Source organism: Sciurus vulgaris (genome assembly GCF_902686455.1).
Source record: "Sciurus vulgaris genome assembly, chromosome: 14".
In the NCBI taxonomy this organism is placed as follows: Eukaryota; Metazoa; Chordata; class Mammalia; order Rodentia; family Sciuridae; genus Sciurus; species Sciurus vulgaris.
The window spans coordinates 30,090,745-30,114,018 of record NC_136475.1 but is presented as its reverse complement, the minus strand read 5'-3'; the positions used below and the strand labels follow the sequence as shown (position 1 = coordinate 30,114,018).

The 23,274-nt window shown below is 40.4% G+C and overlaps 1 protein-coding gene and 2 long non-coding RNA genes across 4 annotated transcripts in view; 2 read left to right on the top strand and 1 right to left on the bottom strand.

Annotated features, from left to right (window-relative positions):
• The window catches only part of LOC306644473, a 178,830-nt gene that overhangs the window by 105,168 nt on the left and 50,388 nt on the right, over window positions 1-23,274 (top strand). The window lies entirely within an intron of this gene.
• Window positions 1-23,274, top strand: part of LOC306644476 — a 117,491-nt gene that overhangs the window by 44,812 nt on the left and 49,405 nt on the right. The window contains exon 3 of one of the 2 annotated variants that reach the window (XR_013759401.1): window positions 11,632-11,728. The exons of the other annotated variant lie outside the window; for it this stretch is intronic. This is a non-coding gene — a long non-coding RNA (uncharacterized lncRNA). The remainder of the gene's footprint in view (window positions 1-11,631; window positions 11,729-23,274) is intronic. 2 annotated transcript variants of the gene reach the window in all.
• LOC306644495 (uncharacterized protein C2orf78-like) lies at window positions 1,325-11,346 on the bottom strand (the record flags this gene model as incomplete). Its single annotated transcript, XM_079111538.1, has 4 exons — window positions 1,325-3,246; window positions 4,062-4,823; window positions 9,901-9,978; window positions 11,331-11,346. 4 exons carry the CDS (start codon window positions 11,344-11,346, stop codon window positions 1,325-1,327), a joined length of 2,778 nt encoding a protein of 925 aa, XP_078967664.1.

The following is a 23,274-nucleotide window of genomic DNA, read 5'->3' as shown; positions in this document are numbered from 1 at the left end:
TCAGATTGACGCCTTGTTTCTCTGCTTACAATTTGATCCTACAGCACTACATCATTAGTAAAGTGGCTCAGTACACTGGACTTACGCATTTGAAGGCTAATTGAAGTAGTGCGTCTCTGCTGCCCTGGTGCATGGGTGTTGAGTAAATGATGATTTATTCCTGGCTGTGTTCTGCGTGGGCCTCCTACTGCTGCAGTTCACTTGGCTAGGTCCCAGGTTATCAGCTGCCCTCAGGATGACTGTGAACCCTTGCCACACCCCTGGTAGATTCCCGTGTGTTTTGTATTTCCCACCCCAGCCATGAATAAGCTGGACTTGTGCCCTGAAGATAATTTACCGAAAAGCCTTTCTGGTAGGTCATATAACCTAGGTTATTCTCCATGAGGGTTTTTTGTTTGATTTTTGCATTTCTACTGGTTAACCTGAACCCATTCTTCTGCTATTTTCTACTTGTTTCAGATTTTATGCTTTTAACCTAATCTCAAACTTTGTGTCATACTTCAACCATTTTACCCATTCCTGATTCTTCTAATAAACCCTTTAGCTTTCCTAGTGTTAGATCATATTCCTTCCTCATTCCTCAATTCCTGTCCTTTTCCCCTGTTATCCTGTCCCACGTTCAGTTCCTTTCTTCTCATGCAGGCTTTAATCCCCACCTCTACCAAAGAAAACCACAGTTCACAGCAATTCAAAACTCAAAAGTTCTCTTTATTACTTATCTATTAATCAGTTGTTTATTCAGTTTTATTAACTTAGAAAAGTATATCAGAATGATGAATTCTAACCCTAAGTTACATATATTTACTTCTTTGTGGAAAAGTATATGGTGCTCCAGTGGTACCAGAAGACCTCTTTATTGCTTAACTATTAAACAATTTCTTTATTAAATTATATTAACCTTTAAAAATATATCAGTTAATTTGTACCTATCAAAATATATAAATGTAGAAAACAATTTGGTATCAAATAGTACCAAAATTCTCTTATTATTTATCTATGAATCATTTCCATTACATTACTTTATTTGATTTTATTAAATTTTGAAACTACATCAGAATGGATGAATTTGCATCTATTTATATGTGTCTTATATGTGGAACACTAACTGTTACCCAAGCCGTACCAAAAGGCCTCTTCATTATCCATGAATTCTCAGCTGTACCAAAAGGTCTCTTTGTTACTTCGGTATTAATCAACTTTATTACATTTCTTCATCAAACTTTAGTTATATTTGAAAACATATGAGAATAAATAAATTTCTATCTATCTATATACATGTGGAAACTAACTGGCAGCCACGTGGCACCATCAGTCTTAGCAGCTCTTACATTGTATAGCCATAGTAGTGAGCAATTTCCATCTCTCTTTCCCTCTCAATGAAAAACTGCACTCTCCCCAAAGAAGTGTATTTGGCAGCATTCTCGCGCTCTTGTTGAGCCTTCTTCTTCATGGCTTCCCGCTCTGGCCTCTGCTCTTCTGTGATGGGAGTTGACATTACTGGCTCAGGAACATTGGGTTTCCTCCATGGAATTGGTTGTAAAGCAAAGTCTTGGAGCAGATATCGGTTTTGAGGCTTGGGTGGTTGGGACTGGAGCTTGTTCACAAGGGTGGAGACAGGGCCCCGCTGGATAGAAGTACAAGATGATGTTGTATAGGGTGCAGGCCTAGAGGCAGCAGACTGAGGGACACTAGGCTGGGTAGAAGTGGTGAAGCCTGAATGGATTGAGTGGGATCCAGCTGGCTGAGCTGGCTTGGCAGGATGCATCAAAGATGTGTTGGCAGGAGCTGGTCGGGATTGGTTGACTGCCCTGGGTTGAGCTGAGCTGGTAGAAGCAGGCTGGGCAGGGTAAGCCACAGTGGGTCTACGTGAGGCCAGAGACTGTGGCCTGCGATATACAGGTCGAGGTTGAGGTTTCTCTGGGGACAGAAAAGGCAAAGGCACCAATTTAACCTTCCCAGGAGGTGGAAGCTCATGCTGGGATGGAGATGGACACTCTTTGTCAGCACTGATATCTGGTTTCTGGGCTCTGACTTGAGTTTTCTCAGGACCTTTAACCTGCAGCCAGGGTTCCCTAGCTGGACAAGGACGGGGTTCTTTGGTACTACTTGAGTTTCCCAGGGCCCGGGAGGAAGAAAACCCAGTTTTCCTATCGTTCTTCTTCCCTAGTGCATGAAAAACCTGCACTGACTCCAGCATGTGCATGCCTAGATAACTTCGAGGCTTTTTAAATGTCTCATGGCTAAGCTCAGGTTGAATTCTCTTGCGCTTTGCCTTAGGAACCATTGGCTTCTCTTCTGTCTTGGCCTTGTTGCCTGCCTGCTTACAATCCTCAGCTTTCTTGGAGTTGTTTTCTCTGCTCCTTTTGCGCTTTTCCTGCCCATGATCCTTAGCTTTGCTCTTCCTGCTAGATGCGACTTTCTTAGCTTTGCTGTTAGAATGCATGACTGTGTTCACAGGAGCCCTGAGACTGTCTGCATCACTGCAAGAAATGTCTCCCTCTAATGGGCACTGTGGGTGCTTTGGCTGCATTTTGGCCTTAGGAGTCCCATCAGGAGGCTCCGAGGCTTTATGTTTGTTCTTCCTACCTTGATCAGCATGGCCCTTTATGTCACTTGAGTTTACCTGCTCCTGATTCACCATGATGTCTCTGGTATCATTGGCTTTTATGATTTGAGGACTTCCAGGTTGGTCTAGGTCTTTGAAGGAACTGAAAAGCTCAGGAAGGTGAATATCCTCCACCAGTGCAGTGAGGTCTGAAAAACCACTGCTACATTCAATCCCATTTTCAAGTGTGCCTTGGTCCTCAGGACTCAGGCAACTCTTTCCCAGATTGATATGTTCAGAATGAGGCATCTCCTCTTGGTCCAGAGGACCAATGGAGGCTAGAAGCTGGTGGATATCAGAGATTTCTAAAGGGAGTAGTGGAGGATCCTGGTTTTCTACTGCAAACATATAGGCATCCAGAGGGTTTGAAAACATGGCTTTAATCTCATCCAAACTGTTACTGTCTGTTTCTTCCTCACTTTGAGTTGGAGGCAATGCCATGAAATTAGTAGAGCTCTGGCCTGCAGTTATTATTGAAATGTCCTCAAGTTCAGTTGGTGGATTACTCTCCAGTATTTGGAGGTTTTGGATACTTCTGCTACTGCAGGATTTAAGGAATTCTGGAGGTTGTGGCAGACAAAATGTCTGACTTGGATATCGCAATCCCACGGAAGCCTCCATCCCTGGGGAAGTTTCCATCACTACAAAGGAATCAAGGAGGATGGTAAGTAGGATGCTCCCCCTACACAGCACCACAATAATCAGGGAACCTACCAACTGTGGAGAAGGCATTTCTAGTAGCTCTTCTGAAGGACCATGAACAGGCCTCAGTTAGGAACTAGGTGCCAACCCTTAGTTACAGATGATCACTAGATGTCCTACGTTTGGGTTGGCAACATCATCATGGCAGCATGACTCAGTGGCAGCACTTTTGCCTCTTACGTGTGAAAGCCTCAAAAAATGTTTAATGAAGCCTATCATTCTAATGTAGCATCCTGTGAATTTTCTCCACTCTCCCAAGGATATATGAACACTGAACACCATGAATAGGAGAGGTTGGAGCTTTCTCATAAAATATTTGTCAACAGACCAATTTTGAGATGCCCACTTCGCACAGGATCTCTGAATAAAAAGTTTAAATCCTGGATTTAACGAAGGAAAACTAAACTGTCACTACCTTGGTCAGTTTTGAAGTATCTTCCTTAGACAGCAAAGCAAAATCAGGGAAATAGATTCATAATGTGTTGGTGTAGGGGGACTGAGCTACCAAGACATTGAAAATTAATTGCCTCCAGTGTGCTCTTGGAGGTCTCTTAAATGCATAGTGAATGGCCATTAACATACCTGCATTTTCTTCTTGTAGAGCCTGAAAATGCAAACTGTTGTATAAGAATAGGGGTTAAAGTCTCAGGACTTAAATTCTATATATCTGTAGACCCACAGCTCCTGGCTGCCTATATGACCCTCCTTTTGAATGCTGATCTTATTCCTTCACCATGTTCCTCTTTGTACTCACCTTGAAAACTTGTTTGTGTGATAGGTTGAGTGGACACAGAGTAGTAGATGCCAGGGGTAGAGACTGATGGTAGGACATTTGTTGGCTGAACCTCCTTCAACACCATCACCATTTCTGGTTGAGGGACAGTGGCCCTACTCCCTGCATATGACACAGAGTCATAGGATTGCAGGTAGGGACCAAGATCTCCAGAGATCAGAGGCTCCAGAGTGTTTTGATCATTGTAGTTGACCTGGCTTCCTTCTTGGTAAGGAAGTGACAGGGTATGTGGCCGATTTGGAATCTGAGATGCTGTCACCTGGATGAGCCTGGCCGTCAGTGATGGATACTCGGGGACCATGGCATTGGCATCTGAAGTTGTATCATACTGGGCTGTCATAGACATGGAAGGAGCTGCTGTGTCCTGATCAATGACAGTCAGAGTAAAGTCCCCTAATGAAGATGACTTCTTCTCAGCACCTCCTGTGATATCCCACTCAAAAATACTTGGATAGGAGGCAGGTGCCATGGGGATCTGTTGCTGGCTAGTAACCCCAGACAACATGGCTGTGCTAGAATGTTGATAAAGGTAGGCACTGCCCATGAGTGGCTGGAAGGAGGTGCCCGAGTTTGAAGGCAATAGCCATGCCGAACTGACAGCTGGAGCAGAGACTCTGGAGAAGTTACATGCACTTCCTGTTAGGGAAGCTGCATTGCTCACCACAGGAAGAGAGAGAGGCAGAGAACTTGCAGTTCCAAATATAGAAGAATTCTGGAAATGTTCTGTAGGAATAAGAGGATAATGTAAATATTGCTGAGTATGACAGATTGTTATGATACTTGAGAAACAGTATTATCTTATTGTTGTGGCAGTCAGGAAGCCTCTAATACCAATAATCATTGAGATTCCCCAAATCAAACCATTTAGCATGGCTGCAAGTGTTGGAGCAGTTTGGTATTCTGCTGATGAACTGCTATTTCTCTCCAGTTGGGTACCGAAGACCCTAGTGGTCTGAACCACACATTGTTTTCTATACACATCCTCCTCCCTGACCTACCTTTCCCTTGAGCCTCCACTAATTTTGGCCCATGAAAATGCCTTTCAACAGAAGCATTTAGAAGTTAGAGAATGTCTAACAGTATCAGTTTTTCAAGTGAGTAAACCAAGGGTCAGGAAAGTATTATGACTTGTTCCATATCAATATCTATTTATGGAAACTTACTCCCTTGCCAGTACTCTGTGCTGTAGACAAATACCAGAAATCAGAAGAAGTATGATATTGTTTTTTTCTCTGTTCAAAGAAAACAGTACTGATATCACCACTGTTTTCTTCAGCATCTCATTTTGTTTGTGCAGGTCGTGTGCCATTTTCTAGAGTTTGCTTGTACCATCCAGATGGTAATTTACAGGGCCTTGGTTTTTGATATTCAAGCCTGATTTCTAATCCAACATCAACATGACTAACTCAGAGTAGGTTTCTCTAGAATCTCTTCATGTAAGAAAATGTAATTTAAACTTTTTGAGCTTTAGGTTAGTCATGTTTTAAGTGTTGACAATAACACATACAGTCATAATTCATCCATGAATAAAAGCAGCATATTACATAAGATTTATATAGACTAAGATGTAGTAAGTTCTGGAAAGATAGGAAAAATGAAAAAAGTAGAGAACTACAAAGAATACCTAGATACTAATGAAAATTGGGATATGAGGAAGTGTCACAGCATAGCAAATTTACTAAGAAATGAAGTTCTGTTATCATACATACAATATAATGGAAGTCAATGTTTCTCCTTTATTGTAGTGAATAGTGTTAATCAAAACACTGCCCAAAAGAAAAGGTAGTTTTGAATGAATTTCTAACCAGTACCTATAGACAGAGAAGCTGTATCAATAAAAATTGTGTAATAAGCAGCCAATTTAAGTAACTGTAAACATTTAGGTATCCACAATGTATGTATATAAATATTTCAAGAAAAATGTTTTTAATCCGGTTGCAGTGGCACACATCTGCAATCTCAGATTCTCAGAAGGCAGGGGCAGGATGATCACAAGTTAGAGGACAGCCTTGGCACTTTAGTGATACTCAATCAAAATAAAATTGAAAAAGGGCTCAGGATGTAGGTTAAAGGTAATGTGTCCCTAGGTTCAATCCCTGGTACTGCAAAACAAATGAAACCTAAACCATCCCTGTTCTTCCCTGCTATATGCACAAACTGAAGCAAAATAGCACTATGAGTCTAGTCATGGTGTGTTGGACCTATGGTCCCAGCACTCTGGATGCTGAGGCATTGGGATTGTAGAGGCCAAGAATTCAAAGACAGTGTGCACAATTTAGCAAGATCCTGTCTCAGAGAGAAAACAAGATGTGCTGGGGATATAGCTTGTGGAAGTATGCTTGCCTAGCATGTATGAGACCCTGTGTTCAGTCCCCATAATGGGGAAGAAAAAGGAAGGAAGGAAAGAAGAAAAAGGAAGGAAGGAATTCTATATTTAGAGGATCCAAAAACCTCTTCCAGAAAAGTTCTAGACCTCATAAATGAATTCAGCAAAATAGCAGGCTATAAAATCAACACGCATAAATCTAAAGCATTTTTATACGCAAGCGATGAAACAGTTGAAAGGGAAATGAGGAAAACAACTCCATTTGCAATAGCCTCAAAAAAATAAAATACTTGGGTATCAAACAAAGAGGTAAAAGATCTCTACAATGAAAACTACAAAACACTGAAGAAAGAAATTAAGAAAGACCTTAAAAGATGTAAAGATCTCCCATGTTCTTGGATAGGAAGAATTAATAGTCAAAATGGCCATACTACCAAAAGTGCTATACAGATTCAATGCAATTCCAATTAAAATCCCAATGACCTACCTCACAGAAATAGAGCAAGCAATCATGAAATTCATCTGGAAGAATAAGAAGCCCAGAATAGCTAAAGCAATCCTTAGCAGGAAGAATGAAACAGGGGGTATCGCAATACCAGAACTTCAACTATACTACAAAGCAAAAGTAACAAAAACAGCATGGTATTGGCACCAAAATAGACAGGTAGACCAATGGTACAGAATAGAGGACATGGACACAAACCCAAATAAATACAATTTTCTAATACTAGACAAAGGTGCCAAAAATATGCAATGGAGAAAAGATAGCCTCTTCAACCAATGGTGCTGGGAAAACTGGAAATCCATATGCAACAGAATGAAACTAAACCCCTATCTCTCACCCTGCACAAAAATCAACTCACAATGCATCAAGGACCTTGAAATCAGACCAGAGACCCTGCATCTTATAGAAGAAAAAGTAGGTCCTAATCTTCACCTTGTTGGCTTAGGATCAGACTTCCTTAACAGGACTCCCATAGCACAAGAAATAAAAGGAAGAATCAACCACTGGGATAGATTCAAACTAAATAGCTTTCTCTCAGCAAAGGAAACTATCAGCAATGCCAAGAGAGAGCCTACAGAGTGGGAGAAAATCTTTGCCACTCATACTTCAGATAGAGCATTAATTTCCAGAATATATAAAGAACTCAAAAAACTCTACATGAAGAATACAAATAACCCAATCAACAAATGAGCTAAGGATATGAACAGATGCCTCACAGAAGATCTACAAGCAATCAACAAACATATGAAAAAAATGTTCACCATCTTTAGTAATAAGAGAAATGCAAATCAAAACTACCCTAAGATTCCATCTCACCCCTATTAGAATGGCGATTATCAAGAACACAAGCAACAATAGGTGTTGGAGAGGATGTGTGGAAAAAGGTACACTCATACATTGCTGGTGGGGCTGCGAATTAGTGTAGCCACTCTGGAAAGCAGTGTGGAGATTCCTTAGAAAGCTTGGAATGGAACCACCATTGGACTCAGCTATCCCACTCCTTGGCCTATACCCAAAGGACTTAAAATCAGCATAGTACAGAGATACAGCCACATCAATGTTCATAGCTGCTCAATTCACAATAGCCAGATTGTGGAACCAACCTTGATGTCCTTCAACTGATGAAAGGATACAGAAACTGTGGTATATATATATACAATGGAATATTACTCAGCTATAAAGAATAATAAAATTATGTCATTTGCAGGCAAATGGATGAAATTGGAGAATATCATGCTAAGTGAGATAAGCCAAACTCAAAAAAACAAAGGACAAATGATCTCGGTGATAAGCGGATGATGACACATAATGGAGGGTGGGAGGGGTAAGAATGGAGTAAGGAGGGACTCTATGGAGGGGAAAAGAGGGGTGGGAGCGGTGGGGGCGAGGAAAAAATAACAGAATGAATCAACCATCATTACCCTATGTAAATGTGTGATTACACAAATGGTATGCTGTTACTCCATGTACAAACAGACACAACATGAATCCTATTTGTTTACAATTAAAATAAATTAGAATTTAAAAAAATTCTTTGTAATGTAGATAAACCAAAAATTCCTTTAGATAAATGTGAAATTAGAGATATGGAGCTTGAATTTCATTCTTACGTATGTCTTTCTTTTGATTCTTAGCTTTAAAGAAAGTTTAATGAATATTTGTATATACTCTCTTGAAGAAATAAAACTATTGTACAAATGTACAACAGCTTCCACTTGAAAACTACCTATCACCACAGGAATATGTCCTTCTGATGCAGGTTAGGGCACGTCATTTTTAAAAAATTCATGTAGTTTAAAAAGCAGAGTAAAATAGGACATGGAAAACTGTATTTCCTCAGGCATGTCTGTACCACTTTCATTAGCATGTTTAGGGGAAGATTCGTTTATAAAACATACTTTAAAAATGTTTATGTTCAAACTGTCTAGGTCATCTGTGTTCAAAGAGGCCATAGAAAAACTCCAAAAAACCCAATGTGTGTTTTCTGAGACACTGCTTTCCACAGTGATGCCACAATTCTACCCTTATTTTCCTTGCTCGTCCATTAATCTAGACATTCTCTCAACCAGCGTCAACTGTACGGTGGTGGGAAGATTACCCTATATACTATCTGCATCTGTTTAAAATCTTTGTTTCTCTTGCACATTCCATCCCAACAATCTTTTTTTTTCCTTGAGACCATATCTATGCTCTTCATCTCTTCTATTCTCACATTTTCTTCTCACTTATTTTGATATTTTCTCCCCCCACTAAATTCCTGTTGCCCTGTGCTTCAACAGTCCCAAATTTCCTTGCCCTGGAATATCTGCCTCCTTACAGCCCTGTCCTCTCTCCCTTCTCCCTAGTTCTCTTTTCACCTAGTTTAAACAGAAAACTCCAAAATATATGAATGTCCCTTTTTGAACAGCACTAAATTTGAAATACTGAAGTGGAAGTATTGGTGGAGGGACACTGTTCCAGATGAATCCGCTTGGTATACAGTGTGAGTTTTCTTCTCCACCTCAATTTTCTCTCTTCCTGTTGAAAAGAAGACACTCCCCAGATCAGATTTCATTCTCTATAAGCATGCCCCTTAAGACTCAATATTAGAGGGGTGTGGCTCAGTGGTAGAGCACTTGCCTGGTATGTGTGAGGCACTAGTTTAATTCTCAGCACCAATATAAATAAATGAATAAAATAAAGCTCTATCAACATCTAAAAATATTTTAACAAAAGACTCAGTATTAGAAAAGAAAGGGACCAGTGCACAAGCAGTCTGTTATCCTCCTGGTTCAGATGAGGAAACAGATTTTGTGAGGAGTAAATGATCATCCCTCCCATACCTAGTACATGTCAGTGAAAACTCAAATTAGGTCTCCAGATTTCTTCTTCCATCCTTTTCCCTATTACTCTAAGCTAATTGGACTCCTATAGTACATTGAGGCAGCAAAAAGTCTAATGAAAAACTTTTAAAAAGTTTCTTTCCATACCTGACATTGTCAGAGAGGAGGTGACATCAATTGCAGATACAAAGGATGAGGAGACCACCCCAGAGGATGTCTGGGTGACTGACTAGAGATTGCATGCCTCCCAGTGTGGAGATCACTGGTCACTGGCCACTGGCCACTGGCCACTGGCCACTGGTCACTGATACTGGTTACTGGTCACTGGTCATTTGCGATGATCCAAATTTGTTTACAACTCCATGGAAACCCTAAGGTACTACCAGGTGGCAGTAGGTTTGGTGGGAGAATGATGTCACAAAACAGGCTGTTTAAAAGTATGAGGTAGCCAATAGGGAGGTCAGATTTCCATGCAGTAGGTGGGATTGGGTGGAGAAACTGACAAGAGAGTTGATTGGGTGGAGAAAGTTACAGGAGATATCCCTGAACCTAAATGGCCAAGCTCTGGGGAGGTGAAATCTCGCAAACGGGATAAGAGTGTCACCTCCCCCAGTTGCTCATGTTAGATCATCTCAGTGTTCCTTCTTACTGTTCATAAAAAGTTATTTATATGTTTTATGTTACATTTCACATAATAATAGGTAATAGTATGCACATAATTATATATTAATGTACAGTTAATGTCCCTGGGAATACAAGAAAGAGACATCTGGTTTGAACAATTCTAGTTGTTCTGGAACCATTAGAAGTTGATCTGATTACTGAACTTACTGCAACTTCCAAGGATGAAAGAAAAGGATTAAAAACATTCTCTCTCCTTTTTTTCTTTTTGTACAATCACACAATACCTTGATTTTATTCATTTATTTTTATGTGGTGCTGAGGATCAAACCTAGTGCCTCACACATGCCAGGTGAGCACTCTACCACTGAGCCACAACCTCAGCCCTAAAGAGTTTTTTAATAACCTAGGAGTAGGGTGAAATTCCTTGAGTGCACCCTGTAGGGAATGAGGAGGTGCAAGTTTTTCTTTAGGTTTTCTTGAATCCTACTTTCCTTGGGCTGGGGTGTGCTGGGCCAGGTTGGACTTGTAACTCTCTTCTGCTCTCCTCCTCCCACCCCTCTTCATTGTAGACATTGTGTCATGGACAAACCTTGAGTTTGCATTCTAATACTCATGGATAATACTTTCTTTTGACCTCCAGAAGCAGAGGTCTTGTTTTCTGTGACTTGACTCTTTGAAAAATGCACTCTGAATATTAGAGTCAAACACTATAGAGATGTAAGACCCAGCTCACTGTAAAATGTCCCTGTTCTGGACTTGCTTTGTACTTCTTTCACCCATCATTTGCCATGGATGGCTCCTTGGATTACGTAGACATCCTGCCTTTGGGTTCTTTCATATGTGAGAGGCACTGAGGATTCTTTCTCTCTTCTTATGTAAGTGAATCCAGTGTGGCAGTTACTGAATCTTCCTCCACCCTGCAAACAGCCACTATAGAATCCTGGGCATCTCACACTCTTTGTCTGCCATGATTGGGTGGAAGTCCAGGAGAATAGTTAGACGAGAATATTAGTAGAATATAGGGAAATTGAGGGTAAAGAAAAAGGAGGGTAACATGGGTTTTCAATTTCTTTTGTCAGAAACAAGTAAAAAAAAAAAAAAAAGAAACAAGTTAACACACTTTGATCTCATTTTGTGTTAATAAAACAGGTAATTCCATTTTTTTTGTGAGGGGATCTTGGGAATTTAAACTGGGGGTAATTTACCCCTGAGTCTCATCACTAGCCCTTTTCTGTTTGTTTTCTCTTGAGACAGAGTCTCACCATGCTGGTTAGGGTCATGCTAAGTTGCTGTGGCTGGTCTTGAACTTGCAGTCCACCTGCCTCAGTCTCCTGAGTTACTGGGATTATATGTGAGTGCCACTGCACCTGTCTCAATATATATGTATTTTTAATGTAGCTAGCTAGAAAGTCCAGAATCTGCTATGAACTCTATTGAATGAAGATACCAATCTTAAATATAATTTACTTATTTTGTTTTATGTAATATCTCTATTTTGTCATTCAGTGTATTTGTAGACTGTGAATGGCCCCTAAGGCTCTGGATTTTCAACTCACTTTTTTGTCATATTTTAAAGGAATCCAACCTTGTAAGACATATTCCATGTTTTTCTATTGATGATTATTTATTTTGAATCATCATGAATTAACTTGACCTGATGAATTTGTGGAGAAAATTAAAGAAAGGTATGTTGAAAAAGCATTGTGGTAAGTTATACTGTCCACCCAAATTACAAGTCTATCTGTGTTCAGGCCACCTTAATCTAGATTTCTTTTGTTTTGATTCCCTGGAGAGTGCTTGTTTCACTAACTTCTCTTGTAACTGTGATAAAGTAAGTCTGACTGAGATGTAATGATATATGAATGAGACCTGAACAGATTGGGGGAGTATATGTATGGATGCAATCATTTTCCTTCATGGTAAGTTTGTCTTTTTTAAACATTTTTTTTATTTGTCAATGGACCTTTATTTAATTTCTTTATTTATATTGAATCTGAGAATTGATGTCAGTGCCTCACCCATGCTAGGCAAGCACTATACCACTGAGCTATAACCCCAGCCCAGTAGTAAGCTTTTAAGGATGGCTGGATTGATCTATCTGGAGACTTCTCAAGAGCTATTGAGTAGATAGTGTGTGATTCAATATGTCAAGAGTTCACAGGAAGACAACCTCATATATATAGATAAATAGGTCATATATAAATATTGTTTTGAGGACTGGAGTTGTGGCTCAGTGGTAGAAGTGCTTGCCTGGCTGTGAGGGGCACTTGGTTCAATCCTCAACACCACATAAAAATGAATAAATAAAATAAAGGTATTATGTCCATATACAACTAAAAATATTGCTTTGATAGGCCTATTTTTCCCATCTCCTTCAGTTCTTATGAAATATGATTTTTTTGGCACTTTCAAATGGGATAACATTTACCTGAGAAAAAAATTGTGGATAGTTTGGCAGCATAAGGTAGGACTTGGATGATGTGAAATTTTCAAGTTTTTTAAAATTTTCCTTATAACTCAGTGTCATACCTCAGAAAGCTTACTTCTGTAATCTGGTATGTAATATGGGATTAACAGCATATATTAAGTATTTGCAAGCCAGATCATTCCCTATATTCTCATAGAAATCAAGGGAATCCATAGCTCCTACAGGTTAAGGTTGTAAGCACAAAATGATGGAGATTAACGCCGACCTCATGATTTCAGCAAAGCCTCTTCAGTGGTGGAGTCAGGTATTGGATGGGCACACTTTCTGCTTAGAAAATGGCCATAAATTACAGGAGTCTGGGTTTATATAGGTTACCACCTAGGAGGTGACTTAGCCATTGAAGTCATCAATAAAATGTGGGCATTCAGGAAAAAGTTTGCAAATATTAGAAATTTGTTTTTCCTGGGCAGTGTTCTTACAGGGCAAGAAAGGAGGGTGCATTGTACTATCCCTGAGAAAGGACATACTGGGAAGTGATTGACGCTTGCCCATTTCCAGGGATTCTTCTCAGTAGGTGATGTTTGCTTCCTTCCCCAAAATTGTTTTGCATTGGGAAAGGATGCATTGGGAAAGGATCCATGTTGTCAGTGTTTTTCTTTCTTCTCTCCCTCTACTCAGACCACTGTTGTATTGGTTGTCATTTCCATACCCTTCATTCCAGACTCTGAAAGGGATAAAGAATTGGGGTGATGATATCAGGTCTGATTTTTCCTGATTTGAAGGGGTAAAGTAGAGGGACCCCTCCCCTCAGAGTTCTGGAAGAGAACATAGGACCTTTGTGGTTGGGGATTAAGAGTGGTATATATGGGAAGAGACTTCGGGTTCAGGCAAAATCCCCCTTTTATAGATTCAAAAACTCAGACTGTATGTCGCAGGTGGCTTGTGCTGGGCAGGTCCTCTCATTAAGAAATTATTGTGTACAAAATTAACAATAGGGAGAAGAAAGTTTATTATAAGAAAGGTGATGGTTAACTGATTTGCTAGTGCTAGGAAAAGAATTTTAGCAGGTAACATAGTTGGGGACCCTCTTCTCCTTAATCAAAGTCATCATGTCCCATTCCAATTCAGGGTGCAACTTCCATGATCTCATGTGTTCAGGTCCTTTGGAGCATTGGAAGCACAATTAACTTAGGAACCATATTTCCTTGATGGTTCAATCATTTCCACACAGCTTGACAGTCTGTGCAGAACAAAATTAACAGTATATTTATAACTAGTAGCCTGGTTACAAGTGTAGAAAAGTATTTAAAAGTTAGAGCAAGAAATCCCTTCAGCTAAACTGAAGTCAACAAGGGACTAGGTAAGAAGGCCGTGGAATTAAGTTAGATTGAAGGGGGAAGATTAAACAATGTTTCTGGGTGAGCAATGGCAGACTGTTGAATGTGGGCCCAAGAAGTCTCTGTGGCACTAGTCATGCTCAAAGTTGTATTATGAAGACCAGAACAAGGAACCTGTTAACAGGTTAGGAGTAATGAATTGACCCATTATTATCAGTTGGCACACAGATATTTTTGTTGTTTTCTTAACCTGCCCCCATTACATGGGGGTGTGCCTGCTCATTAGTACTGCTCATTCCTGGGCAGCATCAAAGGTCTCACACAACATGAAATCCCTCACATGATATGTGGCATTAGCGTGTTATAAAAGTATGCCAGAGATGATTCTGAGGGAGCCAAAACCAAGGAAGATCTAGGCAGTTATCTCTTGCCTACTTTTTACTCTTGTGATATGTGCTATGCCCTGAGGGGCACTCTCACTAATGCAGAAGGTCATACTCCTTATCCAATACACTTCATTCTTAGAAGAGCAACTAATGATCCTTTGAAAAACAAAAATCAGATTCCATAACACGTGGACTTCAAAACCTGTAATAACCTCCCATGATGCATGGGACTAAAAATTCAAACTCCTTACCCTGGATTGCAGAGTGATTCAGCCACTGTTGCCTCTCTGACCTCACCTCCCACTCTCCTTCTTGCTTTCCATTATCCAGCCACATCATCTAAAAGTCTGCAGTTCTACTCAATACCTTTGCACAGCTGATCACAATTCACCAGGTGCTTTTCTAATAAATTTACTTGGCTGATTCCACTTGTTCATTCATGTCACCTCCTCAAGGAGATCTTCACTATCCATGCACTTTAAGCAGTTACCCAGTCACCCTGCATCAATTAGTCTTGTTTCAACTTTCTTGACAGTCTTTTACCAGTGTTTTATATGGTTCGGGTTGTTTATAGTCTTTCAGTCCCCACTGAATGAGATGTCCTGAAAGACAGGAGATTTTCTAAGTTGCTTACAGCTCTCTTCTCAGTGACTACATTGATATGTGACCACAAGTTGATATTCAATACATATTTCTGGTTGTTCACATATTGCTGAGATAAAGGTCTCACTGTTCCCAAAATCAATTTCATGGATGGGCTAGCCAATTGTGGTGATATCCAAAGTACACAATGAGAAAACATCCATTATGATTAGGGACCAAGTCTTCTCCAGAAGGCAGCCCAAGCTAGAAGCATAATTCTTTTTTTTTATTGTAAACAAATGGGATACATGTTGTTTCTCTATTTGTACATGGAGTCAAGGCATACCATTTGGGTAATCATAAATTTACATAGGGTAATGTTGTTTGATTCGTTCTGTTATTCTTTTCCTTCCCCCCATCCCTCCCACCCTCTTTTCCCTCTATACAGTCCTTCCTTCCTCCATTCTTGCCCCCCTCCTTAACCCTAACCCTAACGCTAACCCCTCCAACACCCCATTTTATATGTCATCATCCGCTTATCAGAGAGATCATTCGTCCTTTGTTTTTTTGAGTTTGGCTTATCTCACTTAGCATGATATTCTCCAATTTCATCCATTTGCCTGCAAATGCCGTAATTTTATCATTCTCTATGGTGGAGTAATATTCCATTGTATATATATGCCAAAGTTTCTTTATCCATTCATCAATTGAAGCACATCTAGGTTGGTTCCACAATCTGGCTATGGGCAATTGAGCAGCAATGAACATTGATGTGGCTGTATCTCTGTAGTATGCTGATTTTAAGTCTTTGGGTATAGGCCAAGGAGAGGGATAGCTGGGTCAAATGGTGGTTCCATTCCAAGCTTTCTGAAGAATCTCCATACTGCTTTCCAGAGTGGCTGCACTAATTTGCAACCCCACCAGCAATGTATGAGTGTACCTTTTTCCCCACATCCTCGCCAACACCTATTGTTGCTTATGTTCTTGATAATCACCATTCTAATTGGGGTGAGATGAAATCTTAGGGTAGTTTTGATTTGCATTTCTCTTATTACTAGAGGTGTTGAACATTTTTCATATATCTGTTGATTGCTTGTACATCTTCTTCTGTGAAGTGTCTGTTCAGTTCCTTAGCCCATTTGTTGATTGGATTATTTGTATTCTTGGTGTAGAGTTTTTTGAGTTCTTTATAGATTCTGGAGATTAGTGCTCTATCTGAAGTATGAGTGGCAAAGATATTCTCCCACTCTGTAGGCTCTCTCTTCACATTACTGATAGTTTCCTTTGCTGAGAGAAAGCTTTTTAGTTTGAATCTCTCCCAGTGGTTGATTCTTCCTTTTATTTCTTGTGCTATGGGAGTCCTGTTAAGGAAGTCTGCTCCTAAGCCAACAGGTTGAAGGTTTGGACCTACTTTTTCTTCTATAAGATGCAGGGTGTCTGGTCTGATTCCAAGGTCCTTGATCCATTTTGAGTTGAGTTTTGTGCAGGGTGAGAGATAGGGATTTAGTTTCATTCTGTTGCATATGGATTTCCAATTCTCCCAGCACCATTTGTTGAAGAGGCTATCTTTTCTCCATTGCATATTTTTGGCCCCTTCGTCTAGTATGAGAAAACTGTATTTATTTGGGTTTGTGTCCATGTCCTCTATTCTGTACCATTGATCTACCTGTCTATTTTGGTACCAATACCATGCCATTTTTGTTACTATTGCTTTGTAATAGAGTTGAAGATCTGGTATTGCGATACCCCCTGCTTCGCTCTTTCTACTGAGGATTGCTTTAGCTATTCTGGGTTTCTTATTCTTCCAGATGAATTTCATAATTACTTGCTCTATTTCTGTAAGATACATCATTGGGATTTTAATTGGAATTGCATTGAATTTGTATAGCACTTTTGGTAGTATGGCCATTTTGACATTATTAATTCTTCCTATCCATGGACATGGGAGATCTTTCCATCTTCTAAGGTTTTCTTTAATTTCTTTCTTTAGTGTTCTGTAGTTCTCATTGTAGAGGTCTTTCACCTCTTTTGTGAGATTGATTCCCAAGTATTTTATTTTTTTCTATGCTATTGTGAATGAGGTAGTTTTCCTAATTTCTTTTTCTGAAGATTCATCACTTATGTATAAAAATGCATTGGATTTATGAGCATTGATCTTGTAACCTGCTACTTTACTGAATTCACTTATGAGTTCTAAGAGTTTTCTGGTGGAATTTCCAGGTTCCTCTAAATATATAATCATGTCATCAGCGAACAGGGATAGTTTGTGTTCTTCTTCTCCAATTCGTATCCCTTTAACTTCTTTGGTTTGTCTACTTGCTCTGGCTAGAGTCTCAAGAACGATGTTGAACAGAAGTGGTGAAAGAGGGCATCCCTGCCTTCTTCCAGTTTTTAGGGGGAATGCTTTCAGTTTTTCACCATTTAGAATGATATTGGCCATGGGCTTAGTGTAGATGGCCTTCACAATGTTAAGGAATGCTTTCAGTTTTTCACCATTTAGAATGATATTGGCCATGGGCTTAGTGTAGATGGCCTTCACAATGTTAAGGAAAGTTCCCACTACCCCAATTTTTTCTAGTGTTTTGAGCATGAAGGGATGCTGTATTTTATCGAATGCTTTTTCTGCATCTATTGAAATAATCATGTGATTCTTAACTTTTCGTCTCTTGATATGGTGATTGACAGTTATTGATTTCCGGATGTTGAACCAAACTTTCATCCCTGGGATAAAATCCACTTGATCGTGGTGCACTATCTTCTTAATATGTTTTTTTATGCAATTTGCTAAAATTTTATTGAGAATTTTTGTGTCGATGTTCATTAAGGATATTGGTCTGAAATTTTCTTTCCTCAATGTGTCGCTATCTAGTTTAGGTATCAGGGTGATATTGGCTTCATAGAATGAGTTTGGGAGGGTTCCCTCCTCTTCTATTTTATGGAATACTTTGAGAAGTATTGGAATGAGCTCTTCTTTAAAGGTTTTGTAGAACTTGGCTGAGAACCCATCTGGTCCCGGACTTGTCTTTGTTGGTAGGCTTTTGATGACTTCTACTATTTCATTGCTTGAAATTTCATTTATTTAAGTTGTGTATGTCCTCCTCATTCAGTTTAGGTAATTCATATGTCTCTAGAAACTTGTTGATGTCTTTGAGGTTTTCTGTTTTGTTGGAGTATAGATTTTCAAAATAGCTTCTAATTATGTTTTGTATTTCACTGGTGTCTGTTGTGATATTTCCTTGTTCATTCCGAATTTTAGTAATTTGAGTTTTCTCCCTCTTTCTCTTTGTTAGTGTGGCTAAGGGTTTATCAATTTTGTTTATTTTTTCAAAGAACCCACTATTTATTTTGTTAATTTTTCCGATTGTTTCTTTTGTTTCAATTTCGTTGATTTCGGCTCTGATTTTAACTATTTCCTGTCTTCTACTACTTTTGGTGTTGGTCTGCTCTTCTTGTTCTAGGGCTTTGAGCTGTAGTGTTACGTCATTTATTTGTTGATTTCTACTTCTTTTGTTGAATGCGCCCCATGAAATAAATCTTCCTCTAAGTACTGCTTTCATAGTGTCCCAAAGATTTTGATATGATGTGTCTTTGTTCTCGTTTACTTCTAAGAATTTTTTTATTTCCCTCCTGATGTCTTCTGTTATCCATTCATCATACAATAGTGTATTATTTAATCTTCAGGTATTGGAGAAGTTTCTGTTTTTTATTCTGTCATTTGTTTCTAATTTCAGTCCATTATGATCTGATAGAGTACAAGGTAGTATCTCTATCTTCTTGTATTTGCTAACAGTAGCTTTGTGGTATAAGACATGGTCTATTTTAGAGAAGGATCCATGTGCTGCTGAGAAGAAAGTGTATTCGTTCTTTGTTGGATGGTATATTCTATACAAGTCGGTTAAGTCTAAATTGTTGATTGTGTTATTGAGATCTATGGTTTCTTTATTCAATTTTTGTTTGGACGATCTATCCAACAGTGAGAGAGGTGTGTTAAAATCGCCTAGTATTATGGTGTTGTGGCTTATTTGATTTCTGGAATTGAGAAGGATTTGTTTGACGTACATGGATGAGCCAATGTTTGGGGCATAGATATTTATGATTGTTATGTCTTGCTGATTTATGCTTCCCTTAAGCAGTATGTAATGTCCTTCTTTATCCCTTCTGACTAGTTTTGGCTTGAAGTCCACATTATCTGAAATGAGAATGGATATTCCAGCTTTTTTGCTGTGTCCGTGTGCATGGTATGTTTTTTCCCACCCTTTCACCTTTAGTCTATGGGTATCTCTTTCTATGAGATTGTTCTCTTGCAGGCAGCATATTGTTGGATTTTTCTTTTTAATCCATTCTGCCAGTCTATTACTTTTGATTGATGAGTTCAGGCCATTAACATTCACGGTTATTATTGTGATATGATTTGTATTCCCAGTCATTTGACTCATTTTTGTTTTTTGACATGATTTGGTTTCCCCTTTATTTGGCTATTCCTTTAGGCTAGTTCCTCCCGTTGCTGATTTGCATCATTGCTTTTCATTTCTTCCTCATGGAATATTTTGCTGAGAATGTTCTGTAATGCTGGCTTTCTTTTTGTAAATTCCTTTAGCTTTTGATTATCATGGAAGGATCTTATTTCATCGTCATATCTGAAAGTAAGTTTTGCTGGGTATAAGATTCTTGGTTGGCATCCATTTTCTTTCAGGGCTTGGTAAATGTTGTTCCAGGCCCTTCTAGCTTTTAGGATCTGGATTGAAAAATCTGCTGATATTCTTCTTGGTTTCCCCCGAATGTAATTTGATTCTTTTCTCTCGCGGCCTTTAAAATTCTGTCTTTATTTTGTATGTTAGGTATTTTCATAATAATAATGTGCCTTGGTGTAGGTCTGTTGTAATTTTGTATATTTGGAGTCCTATAAGCCTCTTCTACCTGGTTTTCCATTTCATTCTTCAGATCTGGGAAATTTTCTGATATTTATTTCATTGAACAGATTGTTCATTCCTTTGGTTTGTTTCTATGTGCCTTCCTCAATCCCAATAATTCTTAAATTTGGCCTCTTCATGATGTCCCATAATTCTTGTAGAGTCTGTTTGTGATTTCTTACCATCTTTTCTGTTTGGTCAACCTTGTTTTCAAGATTAAATATTTCATCTTCAGTGTTTGAGGTTCTGTCTTCCTTGTGTTCTATATTATTGGTTATGCTTTCTATGGAGTTTTTATGTTGGTTTATTGTTTCTTTAATTTCAAGGATTTCTGTTTGTTTATTTGTTTTTCAGTATCTCTAACTCTGTATTGAAGTGCTCTTTTGCTTCCCATATTTGCTCTTTTAACTGTTGATTGGTGCGATCATTTAATGCTTGCATTTGCTCTTTCATCTTCTCATTTGCTTTCCTGATTGTTTTAATTATGTACATTCTGAACTCCCTTTCTGACATTTCTTCTGCTGTGCTGTCATTGGGTTTTATTGATATAGTATCTAGGTTTGTTTGGGACATTTTCTTCCCTTGTTTTCTCATATTTGTCAGATATCAGTGGGACTCTGTGATATTGCAGATTTCCTCTATTGGCTTATAGTGTCCCTGTAGATTTCCAGTGTATCCCCTACCAGCCTTCAGTAGCCAGAAGTCTTGGAGTAACTTGATAATGCAGTGCTTCCAAAGAACGCTGCCCCTAGCCCGCTACTGGTTCCAGGGAGAGAGACCTGGAGAGGTCTCTGGCTGCCCTACCCTGGTGCCAGAGGCTATTTGCGGGTCGGAGGTCTCCACTGGCTTGGGGACTTGTAGCTGGCTCTGTGTAGAAAGGCTCTCACTGGGTGGTCTGCTCCGAGAAGCTAGCCTAGAAAGGCGTTTCCCACCTGAGGAAGCCGGGCTGCTTGAGGAAGTCCCTGGCTGCCCTGTGCTGGTCTCTGAAGCAACCTGCGGGCAGGCCGGAGCTGGCCATGGTGCGGACCGGAGTTGGCTGTGCGCTGTTTCTGTGCAGAAAGGCTCTCACTGGGGGGCCTGCTCCACGAAGCTGGAGAATCTGGCCCTGTGGGAGGAGCTAACTGCCAGAGTGCTCAGGGCTGCCTGGGGGAGAATCTATCTCCCCTTTCCTACTCTAATAAGCCACCCAAATCCAGGCCTGCCACCCAGCTGAGCTTCACTGGGTGGGGGAGACTCACCCCATGGTTCTATTTTAGTCCGAGTCTCTCAATGCCTCCCCTTCTTGAACCTTGGTTCTGGAGTGACTGGAGATGCAGTCACCCTCTAGTCCACCATCTTGGATCGCCCTGTGGAAAAAGCCTGCAGCTGGAGGGGGGCAAGGCCGCCTGGAGAGGTCTCTGGCTGCCCAGCCCTGGTCCCAGAAGTTGCTTGCGGATCGGAGGTCTCCGCTGGCTTGGGGACTTGTGGCTGGCTCTGTGTAGAAAGGCTCTCACTGGGCGGTCTGCTCCGAGAAGCTAGCCTAGAAAGGCACTTCCCGCCGGAGGAAGCCGGGCTGCTTGGGGAAGTCCCTGGCTGCCCTGTCTGTATTTGCTCTTTCATCTCCTCCTTCAATGCCTGCATTTGCTCTTTCATCTACTCGTTTGCTTCCCTGATTGTTTTAATTATGTACATTCTGAACTCCCTTTCTGACATTTCTTCTGCTGTGCTGTCATTAGGTTTTATTGATATAGTATCGAGGTTTGTTTGGGACATTTTCTTCCCTTGTTTTCTCATATTGGTCAAATATCAATGGGACTCTGAGATATTACAGATTTCCTCTATTGGCTTATAGTGTTCCTGTAGATTTTCAGTATATCACCTCCCAGCCTTCAGTAGCCTCAAGTCTTGGAGGAACTTGATAATGCAGTGCTTCCGAAGAAAGGTACACCTAGCCCGCTACTGGTTCCAGGGCTTGGAGGTGGCTCTGTGTGGTAAGGCTCTCACTGGGCTGTCTGCTCCGAGAAGCTGGCCGTGGAAGAAGCCTGCTGCTGGAGGGAGCTGGGCTGCTTGGAGAAGTCTCTGGCTGCTGTGCCCTGGTCTCAGAGGCTGCCTGCGAGCCGGGGCTCGCCGCTGGCTCTGGGACTTGGAGCTGGCTCTGTGCAGAAAGACTCCCACTGGGCGACCTGCTCCAAGAAGCTGGCCGTGGAAGGAGTATGCCACCGGAGGGAGCAGGGCTGGCTGGGGAAGACTCTAGCTGCCCTGCCCTGCTCTGAGAAGCCGCCCCTGTCCAGGCCTGCTGACCGCGCCAAGCTTCACCCGGTGGGGGAGACTCACCCCGTGGCTCTAAGTTAGTCTGAGTCTCTCAATGCCTCCCCTTCTTGAATCCTGGGTTCTGGAGCGACAGGGGATGCAGTCACCCTCTAGTCCACCATATTGGATCTCTAGAAGCATAATTCTTAAAGGCTAGATGCCTTCATTTGCTACCTTGCCCATGAGTCTATGTTAGACAGTGCACCTACAATAAAAAGAAATATTTTTGTTACTTTAAGGCTTTCATATATGACAGTTCGGAGCCATCAGGACAAACAACTTTAAAAGGTGAACAAGATTCTTAGGGGGATGCTAGGTGAAGTGCATGAATTGCAACACTACAACAGCCTATCTAGAACATTGCTCAGAATTCTGAAAGCAGAAATGGAATGTGAATTAAAGAGAAATTGTTCACACTGGTAAAATGGTTCCTGGGAATCCAAGCTGCATTGGATTCCCAAGCTCACCACAGAAAGAGAGACAGGAAGAGAATTTACAGTTCCAAATGTAGAAGAATTCTTGGAATTTTTGTAGGAATAAGAGGGTAAAGTAAAAATTGTTGAGACTGACAGATTGTTATGATACTTGAGAAACAGTATTATCTTAATGTTGTGGCAGTCAGGAAGCCTCTAATACCAGTGGTCTTTGAGATACCCAAAAATCAATCACTTGCATGGCTGCAAGTGCTGGAGCAGTTTGATACTCTTCTGATGAACTCCCTTCTCTCACATATTGTTCCCTACAAGCAACCTTCTCCCTGGCCTATCTTTCCTTTGAGCCTGTACTAGCATTTGCCCATGATTGAACCCTACATATGAAACATTTTAGAAGGTAGAGGACATCTAACGTTATCAGTTTGCAAGTGAGTAAACCCAGAGTCCGAGAAGTATGATTGACATGTTCAATATTAGCACCAAGTTATGGAAACTTCCTCCCTTGGCCAGGATTCTGTGCTGTAGACAAAG